At 40.6% G+C, this 21818-nt stretch overlaps 3 protein-coding genes across 5 annotated transcripts; 2 read left to right on the top strand and 1 right to left on the bottom strand.

Annotated features, from left to right (window-relative positions):
- Window positions 1-285: 285 nt before the first annotated feature.
- RB195_017293 (uncharacterized protein) lies at window positions 286-14061 on the top strand (the record flags this gene model as incomplete). Of its 2 annotated transcripts, XM_064184226.1 has the most annotated exons (12): window positions 286-498; window positions 1268-1393; window positions 1700-1821; window positions 2775-2967; window positions 3419-3531; window positions 4682-4789; window positions 5225-5326; window positions 5424-5538; window positions 6004-6111; window positions 6167-6272; window positions 12480-12590; window positions 14009-14061. In XM_064184226.1, 12 exons carry the CDS (start codon window positions 286-288, stop codon window positions 14059-14061), a joined length of 1470 nt encoding a protein of 489 aa, XP_064040107.1. The 2 variants fall into 2 exon arrangements, with proteins under 2 accessions (XP_064040107.1, XP_064040108.1); XM_064184227.1 differs by lacking the exons at window positions 12480-12590; window positions 14009-14061 and adding an exon at window positions 7724-7767.
- On the top strand, window positions 9917-10222 carry RB195_017294 (uncharacterized protein; the record flags this gene model as incomplete). Its single annotated transcript, XM_064184228.1, has 1 exon — window positions 9917-10222. The coding sequence occupies one exon, from the start codon at window positions 9917-9919 to the stop codon at window positions 10220-10222; it is 306 nt and encodes a 101-aa protein (XP_064040109.1).
- Window positions 14062-14339: 278 nt separating the features above from the next.
- On the bottom strand, window positions 14340-18838 carry RB195_017295 (uncharacterized protein; the record flags this gene model as incomplete). Of its 2 annotated transcripts, XM_064184230.1 has the most annotated exons (7): window positions 14340-14649; window positions 15148-15491; window positions 15569-15851; window positions 15960-16198; window positions 17040-17249; window positions 17337-17518; window positions 18784-18838. In XM_064184230.1, the coding sequence occupies 7 exons, from the start codon at window positions 18836-18838 to the stop codon at window positions 14340-14342; spliced, it is 1623 nt and encodes a 540-aa protein (XP_064040110.1). The 2 variants fall into 2 exon arrangements, with proteins under 2 accessions (XP_064040110.1, XP_064040111.1); XM_064184229.1 differs by lacking the exon at window positions 18784-18838 and having other exon boundaries at window positions 17337-17477.
- Window positions 18839-21818: the final 2980 nt, after the last annotated feature.

Here is a 21818-nt window from a genome sequence, read left to right on the forward strand (position 1 = left end):
CGATCTTCCTTTTTTTCTCAGTAACTTTAGCCTTCATGTCATCCTCTAAGATAAGTTCCTTTAAGACAAATGCATAGATTTCAATGCCCGCGACTTGGCGATCTGGCAAATCTGGTAAGGACCAGCAGTTGCGCAAAATGACACTACTGCATTTGTTTTGTTTGGAGCTCATTTCACGTTGTCCTCTGTTATTAATGGTCTTAACTGTAACTCGTAACTCACACAGTTCCTCGTACACCGCTTGATCATTCTTTCACTGAAACCTAGTGATTCGTCGTTTTAGGAATGAACGAAACAAAGCCAGAGGCGCCGTTTCTTGAGCAACTACTCGATGAAGTCACTCCGACAGTGAACAGCTCAGAGGGATTTACCGATAATATTGTGGATAATATCAATATGGAGGAAGTCTTAAATGTTCTTAATCAGGCTAGTGCCGGTGGTCTTCCGGGCATTAGCAAGGAGCGACTGAAAAGACAACGACGCGGCAATCGAATGAAGGTGAGGGGAACTTCATTAAAAATAATCACATCCAAAATTCTTTAGTGCCGCAGCTTTTCAGTAAACGTTTATTCTAACTAATAGTTCGAAGTTTTAGACCTGTATTACAAACGAAATTAAAAATGATGCACGAGAACGAGAACGTATAGCATTAAATTTTTTTTTTCGTAAGTCCATCAGCTATATCAACCAATACAGAATGCCATGCTTATAGCTTCGACCTTTACTCCGTTCCCGAACTTTGGACCTTTTATCTCGTTACGCTTATCAAAAGTGCTGTTTCCAGATTTTTGAATGCTGAAAACAGTAAAAAGTCTGTGCAAATTTTTTAACAACGCTAAATTTCTTGTGGTTAATTCTCTTGACGGAAAAGGGATTACCAAATGTGTGACAGATATCTATACCGCAGCTCTTTCTAACAAGCACATTATCGTCATAAATAAAAAAAAATACGAGAAAAAAGAAAAGAAGAGTTCTCTATTTTTTCTAATATAATTTCTCTATTCTACTATCTACGCTTCTTTTTTTTTAAACTTCTAGCGATGGTATATTTTAAAAGAAGTATTTACTTCGCCATTAAACTCAGTGCCACTTCTCGCTTCTTGGAAAGGTGAAATGTAAATAACGATTCCTTAGAAAACCCAAATAGGAGAGAAAAAATCAAGAAAAGGAACAGTTGTATAGTGAACATGTAACTTCTAATTGAAGAGGCATTTTAGTCCACAATTAAAGAAGGAACAACTAATAACTAAAAACACTCATGCTTTAGGTATACGACAATGGCTATATATTTACGTACGATAAGGACTCATCATGTGGACAACGTAGTTTCTGGCGGTGCGAACGCAAGAACGAGTGTCCAGCACGAGTGCACACTAATCCACTGACAAATCAGGTTCGTGCACCTGGAAATCGATAACTTATTGACAAAAACAGCGATGAGAGACCATGGGAAAGTCACAGTGACGAGGAAAATAATCTTGGGGGCACGACATTCCCAAACGTGAGAAGTGATATCCAACAACTAACGTGAGTTTTCGTGCTCAATCTGTGGTTGCGAACAATATTAGGGAAAGCTAAAATTCGGAGTTGTTTTGCTTGCTTGGATATTTTTTTGGGTAGATAGAAAGATAGTACGTATGAATATAAGGGTAAATATATGAGTAGTTGCGGAATGATAAGTGCACGCTTTCGCTTTCAGATCATAAAACGTTTACATCAACATTCGCATGAACCACCGAATCCGGACGAACTACCACCTTGGTTGCTGTTCAAAAGTGAAGAGGGCACAACACCACCACCGCAGCCATCCACCGATTACACGTGAGTTCAAGCAGATATATATATATATATATATATATATATATATACTTAGGTGCAGAGGTAGTTGTGGGGGGCACTCAACACTGCTCTAATTGAATTGTACTTTGGGCGCAAAAAAGTCAATAGAGCCCAAAAACCGTTTTTAGGCGACAAATGGCTCTACAATCTGAGCAAGTTTTGAGAAGGAGATAGTTCAATAAGGAGCTTTATTCGACATTTCATCACCGGAATCAAGTGAATAACTGATTCCTTGTTAAGACCTTAAAACCTAAGCATTGGTCCTAGAGGATTCATGAGATGAAGGCGAAGGCTTCTACGAGAAAAAAGAAGATATGTTTGGAACTACTAATGTTTTAAATCTACCAAACTCTATAAACAAGCTTGCTGGAACTGAGTAACTAAATGATATTATGTTAGTACTTTCAAGGAAACCAAAAATGACCTTTGAAATGGTTTTTCCGCAGTCCGCATTTACCAGTTAAGAAGAGAGTTATGGTACCCCCGTAATATGAATGAAGTCTTCAGTAATGTGGTGAGGTCTAAGGACTGGGTTTTGCGAACGTCTCACCTCGCAAACGTCAAGTGTAACTTCAACAGCAAAATGAAGCATGAACACAGCATGGATAATTTTTTCGTTGTACTGTAGAAGGTGACAGATATCTACAATCTGTTATTGGGCAAAGTGATCTTGGTGATGTCTGTCTCTGACTTCGTGATTACTATAAGTTCCAACCAATAAGTTGATGAAGGCATTGTAATGTGCAAGAAAAAAATTATGAACAATTGGAAATGGGACCTTCTTTTAGAAACAAAGGGGGAACGAATTAGGCTTATAATTTTATTTTTGTCCCCATTGCAGAGCAGTGTTCTTTTTGAACAGTGAATTTCAACTTCCGTTTATTTTGCTTGTTCTGTTTGTAGATATGGAAAATATTTGCGTTTGACTGTTTCAGACAAACAGCATCTCCACCTGGAGCGTGTGTTTTGTTGCCATGTCCAATGCTTCCGGGAGGATCCGCAATGCAGAATCTTGGTCAGTTCATCGAACGCACCGAAGAGAAGTTAGTTATTGCGGAACAAGAAGAAGAGACAGTTGAGCCACCAAGAAAGCGGCCGAGAAAGTCGAAGAATCGGGACTCTAACAAGGTGATTTTCATCGTGTTAAGATTTCCCAGTATAATGTTCTTTTCGTCAGAAAGCCTAAATAAAGCAATAAATCATTTGAAGCTGGAGGCAAGCTTTCTTCTGGCTGTTCTAAAACTGGGGGTTGTATCTCACTGTCTTAATAGCAAAACAGACAGTAAATGAATCCCTGCATAACTGTTTTGGTAAAATGTAGTTGGGAGGCCACTCAGTGGCACCCTTATTTTTTGAAGTAAATATTTTAATCATTCGAGGCCCTAAAACCTAAGCATTAGTCTTTGAGGATTTATGGCATGTAAGCTAACGTTACTCATAGTAAAAAGTAGGATAGAGCGTCCAGAAATAATGCCGCCACTGAGTGCCCTCCTCCTCTGCCCTTCTACTACATTTTACCCCTTTTCTCACTCATATCGGTACTAAAAAAATCTTTTTTTGAAATAAGTTTCGTTTCCAGCCACCCGCTGATGTCGTATCAGTGAAGGAACTGTTTCTACAGCATCCAACAGAATTTTGGGAGTTGTTCGAAGCAACACGGAGAATGGTGGAATTTCTGAAAGGGGAGGAAGGGTAAGTTGCTGTAGTTGAACTCTTTTTTTCCTTTGGATTTAGACTTTTTCTCAGTACCTCGAACGTCTGTCCGAGAGAAACTATGGAGCTTAGTAACTTTTGAAGGTCAACTAAAGTACCTTGAGATCAAGAAGACCTTATCAGAGTGTAGTTTTCCTGAAGACTGTTTGTGACTGCTAATGGATTAATTTCATCTATCCCTCCGTTGACCAGTAGCGTCGGCTGTCAATTTCTGTCCCGTTTATTTCTTTATGCGATTTTTATAATAACATTGGAATCCTGGAAATATAGTCGGGTCAAAACGACATGAAACACAGTGCAGTTGCATAATCGGCTGCAATAGGTAGCAGCTCGTAGTGGTCCCATGTAGATTTCAATCGCAACGAACGTAGCGATGGAAATCGACATGGGACAATTGCGAATGGCAACGATGAGTGGTGACAACGTGGGTGCCTCCTCCGGGTGCGCTGGAATCACCAAGCTGTGGAGCATCCTAACGGCTATCCTCCACAGCTTGGTGATTCCAGCGCACCCGCTTACGCGACTGCACCATGTCGTTTTGACTTTACTCTAGTTCACAACAAGGAACTCTCATACCGCTGAGTGGAAACCCTGAGCCGCTTATATCTCTTCAGTTTCATAATGAAATCCTTTTTTTGTTATATTTTTATAACAAATATTAATATATACACGTGTAATATAACATAGAACTCCTTCGTCTTAGTCAGGTATAAGTGGGTGCCAAAATATATTTTGACGCAGTTTTATATTGAGAAGCCAGTCGAAAACGGACAACTCCTTTGAAACTCATTTAGTCGCACAGTCCCACCGCCACAGACTCCTCTATAAATTGCTTCCTCGTTTGATCTGAGTAGTGTAATAAATGTCATAATTCACTTGTTATCAATTCATGAACCATCTCTCTCTCTCTCTCTCTCTTTCTCTCTCTCTCTCTTTCTCTGTGATTCCTGCAAATAGTCTTTCGAAGAAAAGGATTGTATTGTATTGTATTGTATTATTATTCTATTGTAAATATGCACAAAAACGTTACACTTGTCTGGTTTACTCTTGCTTACACGAAATTTAATTATAGTAGTTATAACTTCTTTCTAGAAGACTTCCTATCCAACGAAAAATTTTCTGTTTACAGATCATCAACAGTATCTTGTGTTACATCAACGGAAATGGAGTGCGACACCGCTGTGGCTAAACTCCTTGATGATTTGAAGTTGAGCAAATACAAGTCTGTGTTTGCGAAGTAAGTGATTTGATGTAATACTTTAACGTCTAGAAGGAATATACACTCGATAAAGTGTAACATTTATAGTGTGTAAACCATGTGTATTAAATGTTATCATTATTATTATTATCATTTTATGTATTATTGTTATTGTATCAAGGAAGAAAAATAAAGATGTGGAAATTATATGAATATATATTCATATTATTTCCATATTTCCATCTTTCCTGCTTAGGTTAATTGTAGTTGTCATTGAAGATAACTAGCTGTTTCGTTAGTTTTATGGTATATAGCTTACTATAATTACTTAGTTTTCATGTATTTTTTACCAGTGTCTTTATAAACTTGTACTGGGTGAGAAAATGAAAGCTTCTTTGGTATCCAGTGCAACATTTGGCGTGATGATAATAGGAAGGTTCATTTTTAATCAAAACGGTAAAAAAGTCTTTCCAGATTTACTGTGGATGTGATGCGGTCTTTGAGTTCCGAAGAGCTTGTTCGCCTATGCAGAAACGAATCAGATGCGTTTTGTATTTACCACTCGTTAAAAATAAGGTAAGGTTGGTCGACTTTCTTCATTTGGTTGAATCTGAAGATGAAGAAACAGCTTAGATGCGATTGACCATGTTTTGATATGTATTCGTTCCCACAGATCTTCATCGTCATTGGATTTCTCAGCTCCAGTTAAAGTGTTTGTTCGAGAGATGTCTGTAGCCGCGGAAGATGAGCCATTGTATCAAATGCTATTACTGCGAAATAAGACCAAGGTATAGATGTTCAGCCACTTACAGCGTTATTCGAATTTTACATTTTGTAAAGGTTGAGTCCTATGAGCATTTGAGAGTTTTGTCTAGTGATCGAAAATTTTCACAAACATATCCATACTTTCGAGTGTTAAACAAATAACGTGTACTACTCATTTACAATAAAATCTACCAAAATCTACCAATATTTTTTCTATTTTTTAAAATGTTTTTTTTTCTGTCATGCAGGCAGAGGCTGAAAGTATTTAGGTGATAAAGCGATGGAAGAAATGGTTTCCTTTCTGGCTCACATTGCTAGATATTTTCTAATAATGGCGAAATACTTGGTTTATGCTTTTCGTCTATGTTATAAGTACATACGCTCTAGATCTGTAAAGAATGCGAAAGAATCTGTAGAGAAAAGTGTTTAAATACATTGAAAGCTTGGCGGGCTATTGAGTTTTTTTTCATTAAATGTTTCACTTTCAGGATGAATTTTTATCGATGTTGGAGAAGAGAGGCATCTTGGACACTACTGTAGTCGAACGATTTTGCGTGCCTGGTCCTGGAGGAATAAATGTCGAGGTGTCAGACGAGGTAGTTTCAATAAAAAAAAAGTTTTTTTTTTTCGAAAACAAATGCCTACTTTTAGGTTATTGCATCCTGGAAGGATGAATCAGTATTTCAAATGATTATTACAAAAGGAATGTGCAGATTGGAACCAGCAACTCATAGACGATCCAATAAATGCCCGAAAGGTCCGTAAGGACTACTAAAGATGCGGGGACCGAATTATCTTTACTTGGAAATGTTGTGATGTGTTTCTTTTTACCATTCAATTATTGTTTTGCCGGTATCTTTTATTTCTCTGCAAAATGAGATCTGCTAATTAATGTTAGTTTCACATCATTTTTACAATTTTGAAAGTATTACGCCCCACAGTGTGTCAAATATCCATCATTGCATCACCCATGGGATAGGTGCGTCAAAATCCGAAGCGTCGTACAGTTGCGTAAGCAAAGAACAAATGCGATTTATGTTAGATGGTGAGACTTTTGTTATCCCCACTCGCATTGCAGAGAAGAGAAGCGCAAGCGATGGTCCCTCCCACCACTACCCTTCCCTCCCCCTAATTTGCAAGCGCGCCTGCTTCTGCAATTACACCAGGCTTCAGCTTGTTTTGACGCGACCATATCATCTTGCTCGTTTTGATGCTGTACTTCTTGTTTATTATTTGTTGTTATTGTGTTTGTGCTTTAATTTTGAAGTCTACTCTATAGAGAGTAGTGCTTTGATATAAACATCTGTATTTCACCATATCAAAGAATCCACGGGAACTCTAGAAAGATTCATGACAATAGGTGCAAATCGGGCACGGTTGTTATAGCTATGAGCACATACACAACGTTCTAATCTCAGAAACAGTGACAATTTGGTTGCACCCTTTACGTGTAACATTCCCGACCCCGTTTCTTTTACCACTTGGTACGCTTTGTCTTCGTTTAATGTTTCGATGTTTCCCCTACAGTTTTACACCAGTACATAAGTTTTTTCTGGACAAAGCTCATATGTGCCCATGAGCTGCAGTTGAATGATAAGTATTACGTACCAACAAACATATCAATAAGAAGGTAACTTCCAGTTTTGTAATATAATTAAGGTTGGGAACATTGACATTCACTGAGAACACAACACCTAAGAACTAACGAAACTCTGAGCTAACCATATGGAAATCACAAGCTTTAATTGATTTCCTTGAGCTGTAGCCAAGATTGGTATTGATCGCCTTTATTAAACAACGGCTAACGTCCCGGCGTTATCGCCTTTATAGTGATTTATCCCCTCAAGCGCCTCATCACCCTACCGAAAGCATCCAAACGGTAGGCAAACTCAAACAGCAACACATTGGCTAGGACTTACCTCATTAGCTAGACTTGTTAACGCAGCAGACCACCACGTACCACAACTACAAGTCACAAGGGTTTTTATATAGGGACCTCACGGCCCGCCCGTAGATGAAAACCCGCATAGGTCTTGATATAGGGATAACTCGTTTGTGACAGCAATGCACTCATCCTTCTTTTTCATTTTTGGACTTTTGGCGGTTATCCAAAAGGCCTTTAGTTGAGTTTGCCTACCGTTTGGATGCTTTCGGTAGGGTGATGAGGCGCTTGAGGGGATAAATCACTAATGGCCTTGAACTTTCCAGGCTCTGTCGAAGGCGATAACGCCGAAACGTTAGCCGGTGTTTAATAAAGGCGATCAATACCAATCTTGGCTACAGCTCAAGGAAATCAATTAAAAACTTTGTTTCAACATGCCGAGATTCAAAGACAGTCGAACATGGGCAATACACAAGGGTAGCACTTTTGATAAAAGTTGATTCGGCACGTCACAGGCAACGTGATCGAACATTGGGGTAAGTATTTATGGCAACAAGGAACCGGTGTGATCCACTGGAAGGTCACACTTTAAAATGTTTTTTTTTCCTGTAAACAGCTCATTGGAAAACTTTTTGTCCGTTTAAAATAGGTGGCTGTAATGAGGAAGCACATGTGGACAACAAAATATTCATTATCGCTAATTTGTAATCTTTAACAGTCGGAAGCAATTTCCCATTGCAGTTCATTCCCATGCGGATAGAAGCGTGAAGAGCGCATCTCATCGAATTGCGAGTGAATAAATTAACCAAGATTATAAAGACGTTTCTGAATCTCTTGAATATAAGGGTCATAAAATCCATACTTAACCATGACATACAGTAGCGGTTTTGGAGTGGTTGATGGAGCAATACCATAGTGTGGATGAAAAAATGGTTGGGAGTTGCAGAAAATTATAAATACAGTCGTGAATAGTAGTAAAATGTTTGTCCGAGTAGTCATCACGAACAAGTTATTTACGGTGCGTAAGAGAGGAGGGTGACTTTACAACAATGGGTGATTTTTGGGGTGCTACAAAACTAGGAGGCTACTGATCACTGATCAACTGATACGCTCTCGCAAATGTTGACGCTAATACCGACGGCAGATCAGATGAATGAATTCCATACATACTGGTTCTGTCCTTACTATTAATATATTCTTAGTAATTATTGAAAGCTGAGTTAATGAAGATAATAATAACCTGATTATAATTACGTTGATTACCTTGACTCCATTATTCTGGTCGGGCGGACGACAGTGATTTTTTCATTTGTCCCGATCGCGACCACAGTCGCCCAGTGCTTCCTCCTTTGGCGTGGGACACGAAGAACATCAAAATTTTCTTTGAAGGACTTCCTGAAGAAATCAGACCATAGGGTCTAACAGTAGTGCGCCTAATATCGTGGGGAACCCAGTCGCTCACGACTCAAGCCACACGATCGTCGTTAAGGCGCATCACGTGTCCGGCCCATCTTATTTTACTTTCATTGGCAAACGCGTTTCTCAATGTTTCGATCACTGATGTTGGAGAGAACTTCCATTATGTTCTCTCTTGCGTGAAACGGAATACTTCTAGCATCACTCTTTCAATTTTGCGTTCAATGACTCTCACCGCATTTTCTTCCTGCTTGCGAAGTGCCCAGGTTTCTTAAGCATAGCTCAAGGAAGGAAGCGTGGTGGTGTTGAAGAATTGAGAGTTCCTGAATTTCTTCACTACATGCTCTGATACGCTGCCCAAGCCTCTCGTTTCCTAATCCAGTCCGGAGATCAAATCGTTCTTCATGTTCCTTTCCAGACCCAGATAAACATAGCTGGTGAGGTTCGGATATGTTCGTTCCGTTCATAAATGGAGCATCAGAGACACATTCGTTCCCCATGAATATCCTCTTTTTCAGATTCATCTGAAGACTGATGCATCGTCGTTCGTCGAATCCGGTCAGCGTTCCGCTAGACTGACGTTGTTATGTTATCAAAACGTGTCATCAGTTAATAGTTCTGCTCTTCTCACTTTGAAGTCTCCTTTTATCTCCTCTCTGCCTCTTGTGAGTTCGGACGTGAGTTCTTGGTAGCCTGCGGCTCATGCCGCTCCACGCTGGCGTATAAGCTCAAGATTTTTGAAAGACAAGCTTCTCTTGGTGGTTTTAGATTTCTTTGTGGGGTCATGAAGGTGTTCAAAGAGCCGGTTGCTTTTCTCGTTCAATCTTCCCAAAAGCCAGCTTACGTAGCGGAGAGTTCCTAGTTAGTGATATTTCTGTGACTTCGCTCTCTGAACTTAGCGGCTTTTTCTCTTCTCTGTGTAAAGGAAAATCTTCCGGGGAGTAGGCGATATTCCGATCTCGTAAAGAACCTTGGCACAACAGCGACGTTCATCAGGTGAACCTTTTACTGACGATGATGTGGTCAATTCCACCAAAGTAACTTCCACCGGGGGACTCCCATGTCCAGCGTAGAGTGGAGGGTTTCTGGATTTGCGAGCTGCCATGTATGGTCATAGTCGACATGATAAACTCGGAGAGCCTCTTCCCCTGTTCGTGCTGTTGTATGCCGTGGATCCCGATGTGAAGTTCCTCGGACGTTCTTCTGGGGCTAATCTTGGCGTTAAAATCACCAACAATGACCTTGTAGAAAATATAGTCTTCTCTGTAGAACTTCTCCAGCTCCATATAGAAAGCTTCGACTTCCTGCTCTTCCCCAGCTTGGTGTTGGAGCGTAAACGATGGCGTTCAGTGGGTGGCGTCGTCTCGTCTCGGTCAGCCGATGACGTCCTACTTTATCATCTTGGCTAGCATCATCAGATCTTCGACGGCCGCTTCCGATGCAAACATACACGCGTTATAAATACAGTTTGCCATTCTAGCCCTATTCTGTTTTGGTAGCCTAGATAACTCTTGCAACCCCGTCCTTCCTGCGCAAAGTACCAGGCTCTCCTCCGGAGTCAGGAGACTTTTTCTTATCACTGTGACATGTGTAAAATATTAAAGCCCATGGGCATGTTGCAAACCTCTAGACCTATGAGTTTTTTTTTCTTTGGAGAACCTTGCGTTCTACTGGAGTGGACGGGTGGAGCTTATTTGCTGGAGGCGGCTCCAAACCGTCTCCCTTTCACCTCCCAGTCACTTGATTGAAGAGTTTAGGCCAGACCGACGTGCGGTACCCAAGGATGTCATGAGTCACTCCTGGCACGGCAGAAACAGAGTGTCCATCCCTTGAATTTAAGGCAGGCACAAGATCGCCTTTGGTTCGCGTGGATGCTTCACGCAGGTTTGCGACCAAGCGGGTATGATCCTCTAGTGAGGGAGATCCGTGAATCTTAGAATAACAATAAACTAAAAATAAGTAAGTTAGATGACTTTAAGTGAGGGGAAGTCGAGAAAGATAATGAAGACTGAAAGGGGAAATTGGTTTATTCTCAATTGCACGATGAAATTCACTCTTTCTCATCTATACTCACATATACCAGCTTTCTCAACCTTCTGCCCCTTCCTCCCCTTCTTAACTACGTTGAATGAAAATAGTTTAGAGACCCTACTTTATAAATATTTGAATTAAGAACAGCTTGTAGCCTTCCTTGATGTACCTGGTGTGACTCCTTGATAGAATCACCAGTGCGAGTTCAAGCATCTAGAATTCTACTTAATGTTTTGTGCTTGTTTTCCTTCTGTTTTGGTGTCTCTTTCCAACTGTCCGCAGTGCCGACTGCCGACTCTACAGGTGGTGACTGCCGATCGCTGATCGATAATCATTTATTCGTAGAGCCGTCTCAATTCTTATGGTAGCGAACTTTGCGAACAATTTAGGAACACAATTCGTCTACGAAAGAGAGAATAGCTATCGTCAAAGATAAATAATTAGTCACGTGCTTCAATGCACTCTTCTTAATATTAGAAATAGGTTTGCGTTATCAGAAGTGATGCCACCTTAATTTAACACAAATTCTGTGCACACATTTCCTTGGATGTTACAGAGATGTTAGGGTGAAGAAATTCCACGTAGATGTAGTAATCCTGACTCATGTAAATTCTGGCTGGCCACCTATTCTCACTTCTTTACATCTATGAATGAACTTTTATTCCTCACTTCTCCTAGAAATATATCGCACATTCCGAGTTTTTCAACCCTATGAATAATTTTGTTGCATTTTTCGTAAACTATACCCGTTTTCCAGCATAATATTGTCTTTCTTTGTTTATCCGATTCCAAAGCGTAATGTTATAGGCGCAGTGCTTGACTTGTTGACAAGTTAGTGGCAAAGAAATTTGGGAGGTCCTGTGAGTTCTCATGTTTTAGGCATGGTTAATCTTGGATTTTGCAGCAAAACTTCCTATTTTGACCAGCTCTCTTCAACTGATGTGTAGAAAAACACTCTTTAAACTTACCATAAGTAAATCCTTAGAAAATGTGTCTTCCTGACGCTCAGCAGGAATAGTTCATCTTAGTTTTGCGCAGCAACTGGTTTCTAGAATAGTTGAATTTCTTCCAGACCAACTAGCGCGAAATAATTATGAATAAAAGGAGATAGGGCGGGAGAGAGCGTAAAACAAACTAATCATGACAACCCTAGCCCGTCAACTTTCACTCACAACGTCACCCCACCTGAATTCCTTCCACACAGGAAAATGATTTAATCAATTTTGTGCCCTGGCGAGATCGCTAAAAATTCGAAGAAATTAGAGAACGGAAACCGCATTGTTGAGGTCATAGCTCTTCTAAATCAAAGGTGCCATCGGGTATATCATGGAACGGTTCTTCATTTTAAGAAAAAAGAAATATTGATAGTAATTGAATTACTTGACTTAAACGGCAGGCAGATGTTACACTCTAACGCGGGTATCCGCACCTTCGTCTTCCTTAAACATATCCGAGCCCATCATGTTTGATTTTTAGCTGCATAGAGGTGGGATAGAATCTGCCCATCGTTCTCTACTTCATAATCGACAAAATTTCACGTCGCAATCGAACAGCCTGTAAACACCAGTTGTTCTCAAGTCTTCTTTCGCCAGCTCCGTCTAGAACTCTCTTTTACAATCAGGAGTCCTTTTTTAGTTGGTTCTGGTAGCAGCCAGCCTGTACAAGGCGATCTTCTTCGATCTTCTCATAACATGACCAAAGAACAGGAAGTCGGGCAAATTGTTGATCTTTTCCGCGTGTCACATAGTATGTGTATTTCTGAGCAAAGTCCTTCGTTATGGCACATCATCGGCCAGAAGCAGCCTAACAATTGCCAAAACAGCTTTCTCTCCATGTAGTCAATCACCGTTGACGGCGCTGCCCAAGTTTCCAATGCGTACATCATGATAGAGAGAATTGAGGAGAGATAGACAACTGGTAGCTGAGGATTGATAGTGGGCTGATTTCGTTGGCAGTGGGAATCGATCACAGCCACTTGAGGAGCTCAAGTCTTGGTCAAGAAGTTGAACAACGAATTAGTTTCGGCGCATTACTGCTAAATATCTCTCTCGTAGCAGCTATCATTTTCAACATACAACCCAAATAACAGAACGCATCCACGAGTTCAATAAGTTGTGCATCCACCTTGATCCCCGATGAGGGTCTGCTTGCATTTATCAGGGCTGTTCGTGTCCGTAGGCTGGAGAAATTTAGATACAAGGTGAACAACATGTTGCAACTTCGCGCTGCTAGAAGGATGGCGCTAAGACGACATCGGCAGGACACTGCTCAACTGTCCATGATGTTATCAACGGCAAAGTTGAACAGAACTAAGCTTTGCCACATCCCTTTATCTCACTCCAGACTCCACATCGAACGGTGTAGAACGTCCGGCTGGAGTTCGAACAGCAGCAATTGTTCTTTTATTAATGTCGTTTATGAAGCGATCAAATTTTTCTGGAATTTCATCGCCGCGAAATGCGTTGAAAATGCAGCTTTGATGAGGAGAGTGAAAAGTGGCTTCGAAAAGTGGCTCAAGGAATGCTAAGAGCATAGGCTTCAAGTGCAGCTGTCACATTTCGATCACTCTCCTCATCAGAAACACCTGAGACAACACATTACTCGACGGTGACCCGTAGGCAGCGTTGAGGACAGACGAACACCTCTTTACCTTAGTGCTATAGTGCAGTAACAGAGTATAGGCTTTACTCGTGTTCCTGACCTAACACGGCTTTTCAAAATTCTTCGCTCTTGACATCCATTCGTTCTCACAATCACGTCTCAGCGGACTACGCAACCTCCTTTTCAAGCGATTCTCTATGTTTAAATCACCAGTAGTGCGGGCTACACATGCAGAACTATACGTGGATCTTGTAATAGCAATTATAATAACGATGATAAGAATAACAAATAGGAGCAATTGTGTCCAACCACAATGACCTCGACTAGAAGCTCTGTGCTCTGCTGATTTCCGTAGGCGCCTACCACTGTATGTCATCAATAACTACTGAGTCTAATACTTACATCGTACCTAATATCAGACAATTCGTCCAGTGAAGACCGACTAGCAGGTTCCGGGAACCATCGTGAAATTACTAGTGAAATCTTTGTGATTTTACGTCCAACCTCGTAGTTCAATTCAAATTCTGAACAAAGTTTGAGGACCATTAGGTAAAGGTTCCCAGCATTCCCAATTGCTGAAGCAAAACTAGCGAGATTCATTGGATACGAGGTTTAGCATTATTTATTACTATAAAAGTTCTTGACACGTATTGTTCCACACATGTACACGAAAATTATCACGAAAATGCAAACACAATAAACAACAAACACTTGTGCAATTACAGAATTACACAACATGTTCGACGATATGTACGAATTATGCTTCTTTAGCTTATTTGCCTGTATAGTAGCCGTTTTAGAATCCCGTTCCTTCCCTTGCAATTAAAAATGCTCATTCGACATTCAAAATTTAAGTTACGAGCCTAAAGTTAGCTTATCTTCGAGACTGCATAACTACCGAAGGAGACATGCAGATTGGAGCCAATTTTTCGATATGAACAGAATGCTCCCGATCTTTTGATCAATTCTCTCAATCCAGAAGAATGTGGTATGTCCTATGGGAGCTTCAACGAAGAAATAGAACACGGATGCTGCGCTGAAGCTTAGCAGAGCTACGAACGGCACCACTACCAATAACTCGGTGGCACCTTCGGCCTTTTGGAGGTATGGTAGGTAGTTGAAGAGATAGATGATTGGCATATGGAGAAGGTAGGTGTTGTAGGTGAGTCGAGCAAGTGCCGCCCAGTATCCAGGATAGGATTTGCTGAAAAATCCACAATAAACAAGGTGGAAACAAATCAACCAATACTAATGAGTAGAATTTAATGGTTTTACTTTCTAGATCATTTTTGCGCTCTTTTTCTGATCGGAATGTTGAGAAAAGAATACGGTGAGGTAGTGAAAGATGGCACTGTTTTTTTTTTCAGAATTCTAAGAAAGTTTTCAGCACAATTGTTATGTGTTTGTTTTTTGTTCATGATTACAAATTTCATTCCAATTTCACTATTTCTTTCATTCTTACTTAGGAAACCAAGCTAGTTGCAACAGCCTATTATTAATCGCACACGTCTTGGGTGTTATAGAAGAATTTATAGGTGGACTTATTGATTGGCGGAGCGACAGTGTGTAAGATAGAGCCAACAACCTGTTGTTACAGATGTTCTACATATTTTGCTTTATTGCTGAGTAAGAGGTAACCGTTCAAAAGGCATTTCCTGATTATTAGGACGAAATTTTCGATTTTCTCCAGGAAAAGTCTCACCTCTCGAAACGCGAAACTATCGCCAAAATCATTCCACAGACTCCGATGCTGAACACTGTTCGGAAGGTGGCTGTGTAGTAGAGGTTGTAGCGCGTCAAGTGGTCGCCATACCAGTACTGCGGCAGTATCGCGTAAATGACGCAAACAGACAACACGAAGAAGAGGGTGGCGATCAGTCGTGACATGCGGCGATCCAGGCTCGGTCTCATCTTGGTTGTCGCAGTGCCAAGTAGCAGCCCGAGAAGAAATGGGCCACATTTCGTGTACGGACGAGCGTACATTTCCCAGAGGCCTGCATAAATGCTGGTCAACGTTTTCGGATCTTGACCGGGATAGGAGATGAACTGAAAAGGGCGATAAGAATTACGGATTGTTTATGGAAGGCAATAAGACACGCGTTCATAGTGTCCTTGCCACTCACCGGTATATCAACATCACTCTTGTGACAGACACCGTAGGCGGTACAGTAGGCGCCTCGAATGAACATCGAAGCTACAATCATTGCGGCAAAGGCGATTTTTCCGACAAACGGTCGCTTATAGAGCAAATGCAAAAGGAAAGGAGCAGCTATGTGCAGTTGCATATCCAATCCAAGGTACCAGAGGTATCCCATGCAGGTGGGTGTGGCCTGCCAGTTGCCCAGGAACGTGAGATGCGATGCGATCCCGGTGACACCACAGGCGGAGATCATAGACGAGTGGAATCTACAAAGCGAATGGAATAGTAACACAGAAAATACATAGGAAGCTCCCTTCGATACGTTGTCAGGAATCTAGGATTTAAAAGAGTTAAAATTTGATTTTTAAACTAACCTTGGGAGGAAGTGTTTCGTGAGAGGACCAGATGCGATGTAGACGAAGAAAATTATCGACGGTGCCAAACGGAGCACTCGTCTGATAATGAACTCGCGGTAGTGTTTGAAGAATGGTTGGTCAGCCTTGCGCAACCATGATCGAGCGCCAAGGAGTCCGGACAACACCAGGAATATCTCGACACCGAGTGCGGAGTTGCCAAGAAGTGCTCCGAAGATCGGGTTATTATGTACGGATGTCTGGAAAAAGAGTAATGTAGGCCGAGCTGAAGAAAAGTGCAACGGAAGATAAATGCACGGATTTTGTGGAAGATAGCAGAGATGGAACGTTTGTGTTCAGATGTGCTGCAGTACACAGCTGAACTTCAAAATAAGCGAAAAATTCGAAACATTGGGTTCTTTTCTGTAGTAGATAGGGCTTGCAATGTAGTTTGCAAGTGTCACAATAACAAAAAGATGAACCATTTGCCAGAAATCCAGAAATCAGAATCAGTTTACCAAACAAGACAACTATTTACGTCCATAGGATCGACGCGCGAGGAGGATTTGATAACAGCATGGGATTTCATCCCCGGTACAAATGGCTGCTGTAAACAGCAATTTCTGCACTGCGCTGTTCGGTTTCAGTTCATGAGTACCATGGGTGTAAGCAGATATTACGTTGGGTTAAATAGTACTCTGGCGTTAAAGATCCTCGATCAGAGCACCAGAATGCTATTTTACCTAGCATAACCACGTCAGAGTAAGCAGCTCCGTTTTTAGTGCGATTTTGAATGATTTTCACAAAAGTTTCGAGCAGTTTTGTGAATTGGACTTTGCATGCAATCGATTAGTCGTATCAGAAAAAGAGTAACCGGATCCTACAATTGTAGTGATCAGCTATTTATCAGGAACTACTGCCGATAAGAATGTGAGCAGTTCGCGTGACAAACACAAATACCAGGAGCCGATGACGTGATTTACGTTACGATGATGTGATCTTTGAAATCACCTACAAAGTGTCCAGAATACAAAAAAACCTGACGGAAAAATTGCTATCTCCGCCCACACTGTAAAAATTGCACGTTTTTCCTTGACGTACCTTGAACTTTTCCGCTGATGGTAGGCGATCCAGAATATCCACACGACCTTCGCTACCGGTATGATTTATCATCACCCATATAATGGCAACAACTCGGAACACATCCAACACATCCAGCTGCGAGTGTCGTTCCATTGTTAGTTCCTTAAACGAACGTCGTAGGCTTAGCGATGAGAGCACTGAGCGTGAATTCACGGTGCCGTAGACAACCTGCAAAAATGTGTCGTGAGTCTTGGATTTTTCATATACTTTTGTCTGCTATTAGCGAAAAAAAGAGCTACTGGTCAATTAGCTCACCAAAGACATCCACAAAATGATTGGCATCATAGCCAATACATAATCTTGGGGAATCATTTGTCCCATAGCAGTCCACAAACAGAAAGACTCGTTTTCATAGGTGGGGACGTAAATTTCACGGTAGAGACGCACAGATTCCATGTTCAGTGAACTGGAGTGTTCTCTTGTGTTGAGTATTCCAGCTGCAATGTGATTCGCCAATCAATCAATGTTTGGGTTATTCGATGACAACAATGCTTATACTATTATGAACAAAACACAACATTAAGAAACAATAATGGTGATAGGCTAAAAATTTGGAAAAAAAAGTGATGGATTTATCATGTCACAAAAAGATGATGAGCTGGAAGGGATCAGTAATCCTTGCCGAACAAATGGAACGTAAGAGCTATGTCATTTTTACGTGATGAGATTTGATTCTGTCATCCTATACAATAATGAGATGAGGTGTCCTATGAATGTCTTTCTTCAACGGCCAAAGTGATTCACACCAATAAACTGTGTACAGTATGACGTAGTATGACGGAGAAAGTGTCAAAAACGGTCCGAATAATGTAAAGTCGTCAAATTATACCCTCTCTAACTTCAAGATCACAACTTTCACATAGAGAAGGAGAAATCTTGCATGGTTCAAAGCTGGAATCTAGTGTCAATCTACCATCTACTTTTCTCAACTTTGATTAAGTCGAAATAACTTGAGCTACACGAGAGGACCGTGGAAATGGTATCCTATGTTTTTAGAGCGGCACTTAAAGTGCTCTCTTTTCGTGTTAGAGGTGGTGGAAAGTGCATGAAACAAAGAATTAAAATCAAGAAAAGTCATTGTAACAATCCACTCGTTCCTCGACGTTCGGTGAGATTTCAAATTAGAGAGAACGGGTTTGACAAAGAGTGAATCACTATCCATATAAATAATAGCGATCCGTTAAGGACAGTATAATTTTTCACTTCCAGTGTATTTGTTCAAACGTTTCTCAGAGCCAGAAACGTAGATAAAATTCGAGAAGGCGGTCCAACAACGAAATACGTTTTTACTAATTTTTTTATTATACGGCGTTCGTAAGTCTCATTTTAGCTATTCAACAGAATTCGATCCTATACATTGCAAAATCCAGAGGATCTGCGGATCTATTCTGGTTGGATTTATTTCGGGAACAGGGGAAATGTTAATGATGATGATGAATGATGCAGAAAACCTTCAAAATTCCAGAACAGGGGATTTTCCGTCGTAATGTTACAAGACTGAATTTATTAGATTTTTTACGACATCTCTACCACATCCTTGTAGAATTTTCATCGAAATTTCGGAGACGGAAGTGTATATGCTAAAAACTGAAAATAACAGAATTTTACGCGATCTGCACCGATGGTGTGGATCTTTCGCGAAATCGCACATGGGTATCAAAGGTCTGAACTAAAAATACGTTACAACAAGAGCATAAACTACCTTCGTAACAACGATGTTGTCGGAAAATCGTGACTCGCTTATGTACTGGTCGCATACTTCGCTCCGCTGGGCGTGTCTTGCGCCGTCCGGACGAAAAATCTCGGAAAAGTCACGTACACCGGGTGTGTGTACGTGACTTTTGCGATATGTGGCAGCCCCCGGACCGGTTTATTTTATGCATTAATGTTGATGGGAGTAGAACTGCGACCGCCATGCCTACCGTAATCAAAGGGGATTCGAGTGATTTTTTGAATACTTGAATTAAACGGCGCCACAAATTAGTTCTAATGTGAATTAGCACGTGAAATGAGCATGATTGTGAGTGCGTAGTTTGACAGCTGGTCTAACTTTCAGAGGAACTCGGTGCAAAAAACAGTGTATTTACTGCCAATGACAAGCTGTTTTTCTATTCTATTCTGGGTTATCCATTCTGCGATGACATTTAAAATTTCGATCATATTCATATTCATTCATAGAAATATGTGATAATTAAGAAAATTTCCAGGACAAAAAAAATCGAAAATTTCCCGCTTTGTGGCCAAAATATAAGCTGCTGTAGGCAGATTCCTCCTTATTCCTGTTCCATCTGGCCTGGATTCCCTTTTTTTTGCCATTTTAAACCTCGTATCAGATGGATGTCAAGCACAGGAATTCTCATTGCTATAAACAGTTATTACAGTAGTAAAATCCCTCGTTTCTATCGAAAAAAAAAAACTAATAAATTTCAGTAATAAATTCCATTCATTTCATTCATTGTCACATCAACTTTTCTTTTTTATGTTACATGACGCTTCTAACGACATCAATAAAAACCGGTTTCTTCGTGTTCTCTCGGGGCATTCTGCTGGTCTTAGCAGAATGCCTCACTTTTTAAGAATTTCATCTCCTTTGATCTCCTTTTTTTCTTTTCTTCCCACTCCATTCGATCTCTGCAACTTCCGCTTTCAAAAGCCTCCCCGTCAAAAATTATGGAACTATTTCGTGGCCTTTATTTCGCTTTTACATTTTTTTAAAATTTCAATTCCCTACAATGTATCGGCAATCCTTCTCCTTCAATGATGTCAGCACCTTTTCGGTAGATTTTTTGTAGTTTTGAATGTATGAATGTTTCATGTTTGTTTAGATGTTGATAGAAAGTGGTTAATTAGGGCGTTGTCGATGTTTTGCTTATTTCACAACATCTAAGGCGAAGAAGGACAGCGCTTGTAAGCATATAATTATCGAGTTTTGTGAGCTTTCCCGATCTTTAATGGCGCTATTGAAAGGAAATGGCTCGCACACGATGCTGTGTTCATCATTGGAATAGTGTCCCTTTCAAAGGCAGCGTATCTCGAAAAATGACGTAGTACGGAAACTCCAGGGAAGTCGTAGAGTTTGGGTTGTAGATTACGGAACCGGAAGAGTGGCTCTGCTCAACTCCCAGTAGTTGTCGTGAAAAAAAAACGGCTTAGAAGATGGTGTTCTTTCCAACGGGGTAACTTGGAACGCACCACCAGTGACTTGCGGTGGTGTACATAGGAGCGCAACGCAACGCATAGCGGGTTTCACTGCCATAAAATGGATCATAACGTTTTGCTCATTTCGTGACAAAATCACTTGGAGTCATTGTGCGGTATTACTGCACCACAGCGCACCAATTCGACGCCATGGGACCCGTTCTGAACTTATTCATGGCTGTCTGGCACTGGCGAATCAATCGGCGCTATGAGGCCCGTCCCACTCAATTTTATGGCTTTTCCGTCTCCATGCCTTCCGGAATTTCGTCAAGCACACCAAAAACACTAGATACACCACCCACACATACATTACACAGACACCACCCAAAACACCATCCACAACACACACACACAATACACACACGTGTCGGAATAAGCCCATTATTCTAAAGCATGATAATTTAATCATAATACATATACTCCTTGATCGAATGAGGGGCTATCTTTATGTGTTATGCACTCCTCTCACTCTTCTCACTGAATAAAAAAGGTTTTCCCAAAGCATGATGATTTTGATTTTCGGAATCGTAATTCAATAAGCAGCTGTTCAGAGTAAAGAGGTAACACTGTAACAGCAGTGTGGTGGCAGTTTTGTCGGTATTTGCACAACTAATAACGTAGCTGGTTTACCGTAACCTCTCAGCAGACTGCGACATATTGCGGACTTTTTGCGGAAGAATGACTGTAGCAGAACCGGTAGTCATTTCCTTGCTTATGTTAGAAAATTGTAGATTTGCTGTTCTAGATGACATCAACTCACTGACTAGAGATTTTTTATGCGCTTGTGCCTGCCAAGTACTGAAGGTATGAATTATTGAATGACTAGAACCGGTTAATGTTTAGTTTTAGTTATCAACAAATCTAATTTGATTTATGAGCAAATGGAGTATGTCTCCTTCTGATCAAAAAACAGATGACGAGGGGACTAGTTAGCAAATAGTCAAAGTCAAGGAGGAGAGGAGAAAGAGAGGAAAATTGTACGAGAAGAAAAAGCCGGCGAAATGAAATTCCATGCAAAAGAAAAGTTGTAAAGAAGAGCGAAAAATTCGCGCAATGGGATACAGCGGTGTGGGTGATGAAGCATCACTAGCAGAGTCCTGAATGCGCTTTGCTCTTGGATCAAGATTATCGATCAGCTGTGACGTAAAGCAACCGTAAAAACACTGATTACCACTTTGTTCCTCAGTAATGGAAATAAGCTGTGCTAGTTTTTGAAATTTCAAAGCTTTCGAATATGCATCCAGATGACAACGCATAATTTTGTCAGATTCAATTCATTCAATTAAAAAGGACCTTTTAAAAAGGATCTTATCCCAACGCTAAATGCTATGAAGTAAAACATAGATTTTGCATATATTTGATAAAATATTCTTCTTAGAAAAGTTTGGTTTGGAAAAGTGTAGGAGAAACACTCAATCGTAAGTACTAGAAACGAGTAGTGCGAAATACGTGGTAATATAAAGAAAAGAAAATCCCAAGAAAAAATCTAAGAAAAAATTTGGTTTGAACTAATAATTCCACTCAAAAGCACAATGACGA

Source organism: Necator americanus, chromosome II (assembly GCF_031761385.1).
Source record: "Necator americanus strain Aroian chromosome II, whole genome shotgun sequence".
Lineage (NCBI taxonomy): Eukaryota > Metazoa > Nematoda > Chromadorea > Rhabditida > Ancylostomatidae > Necator > Necator americanus.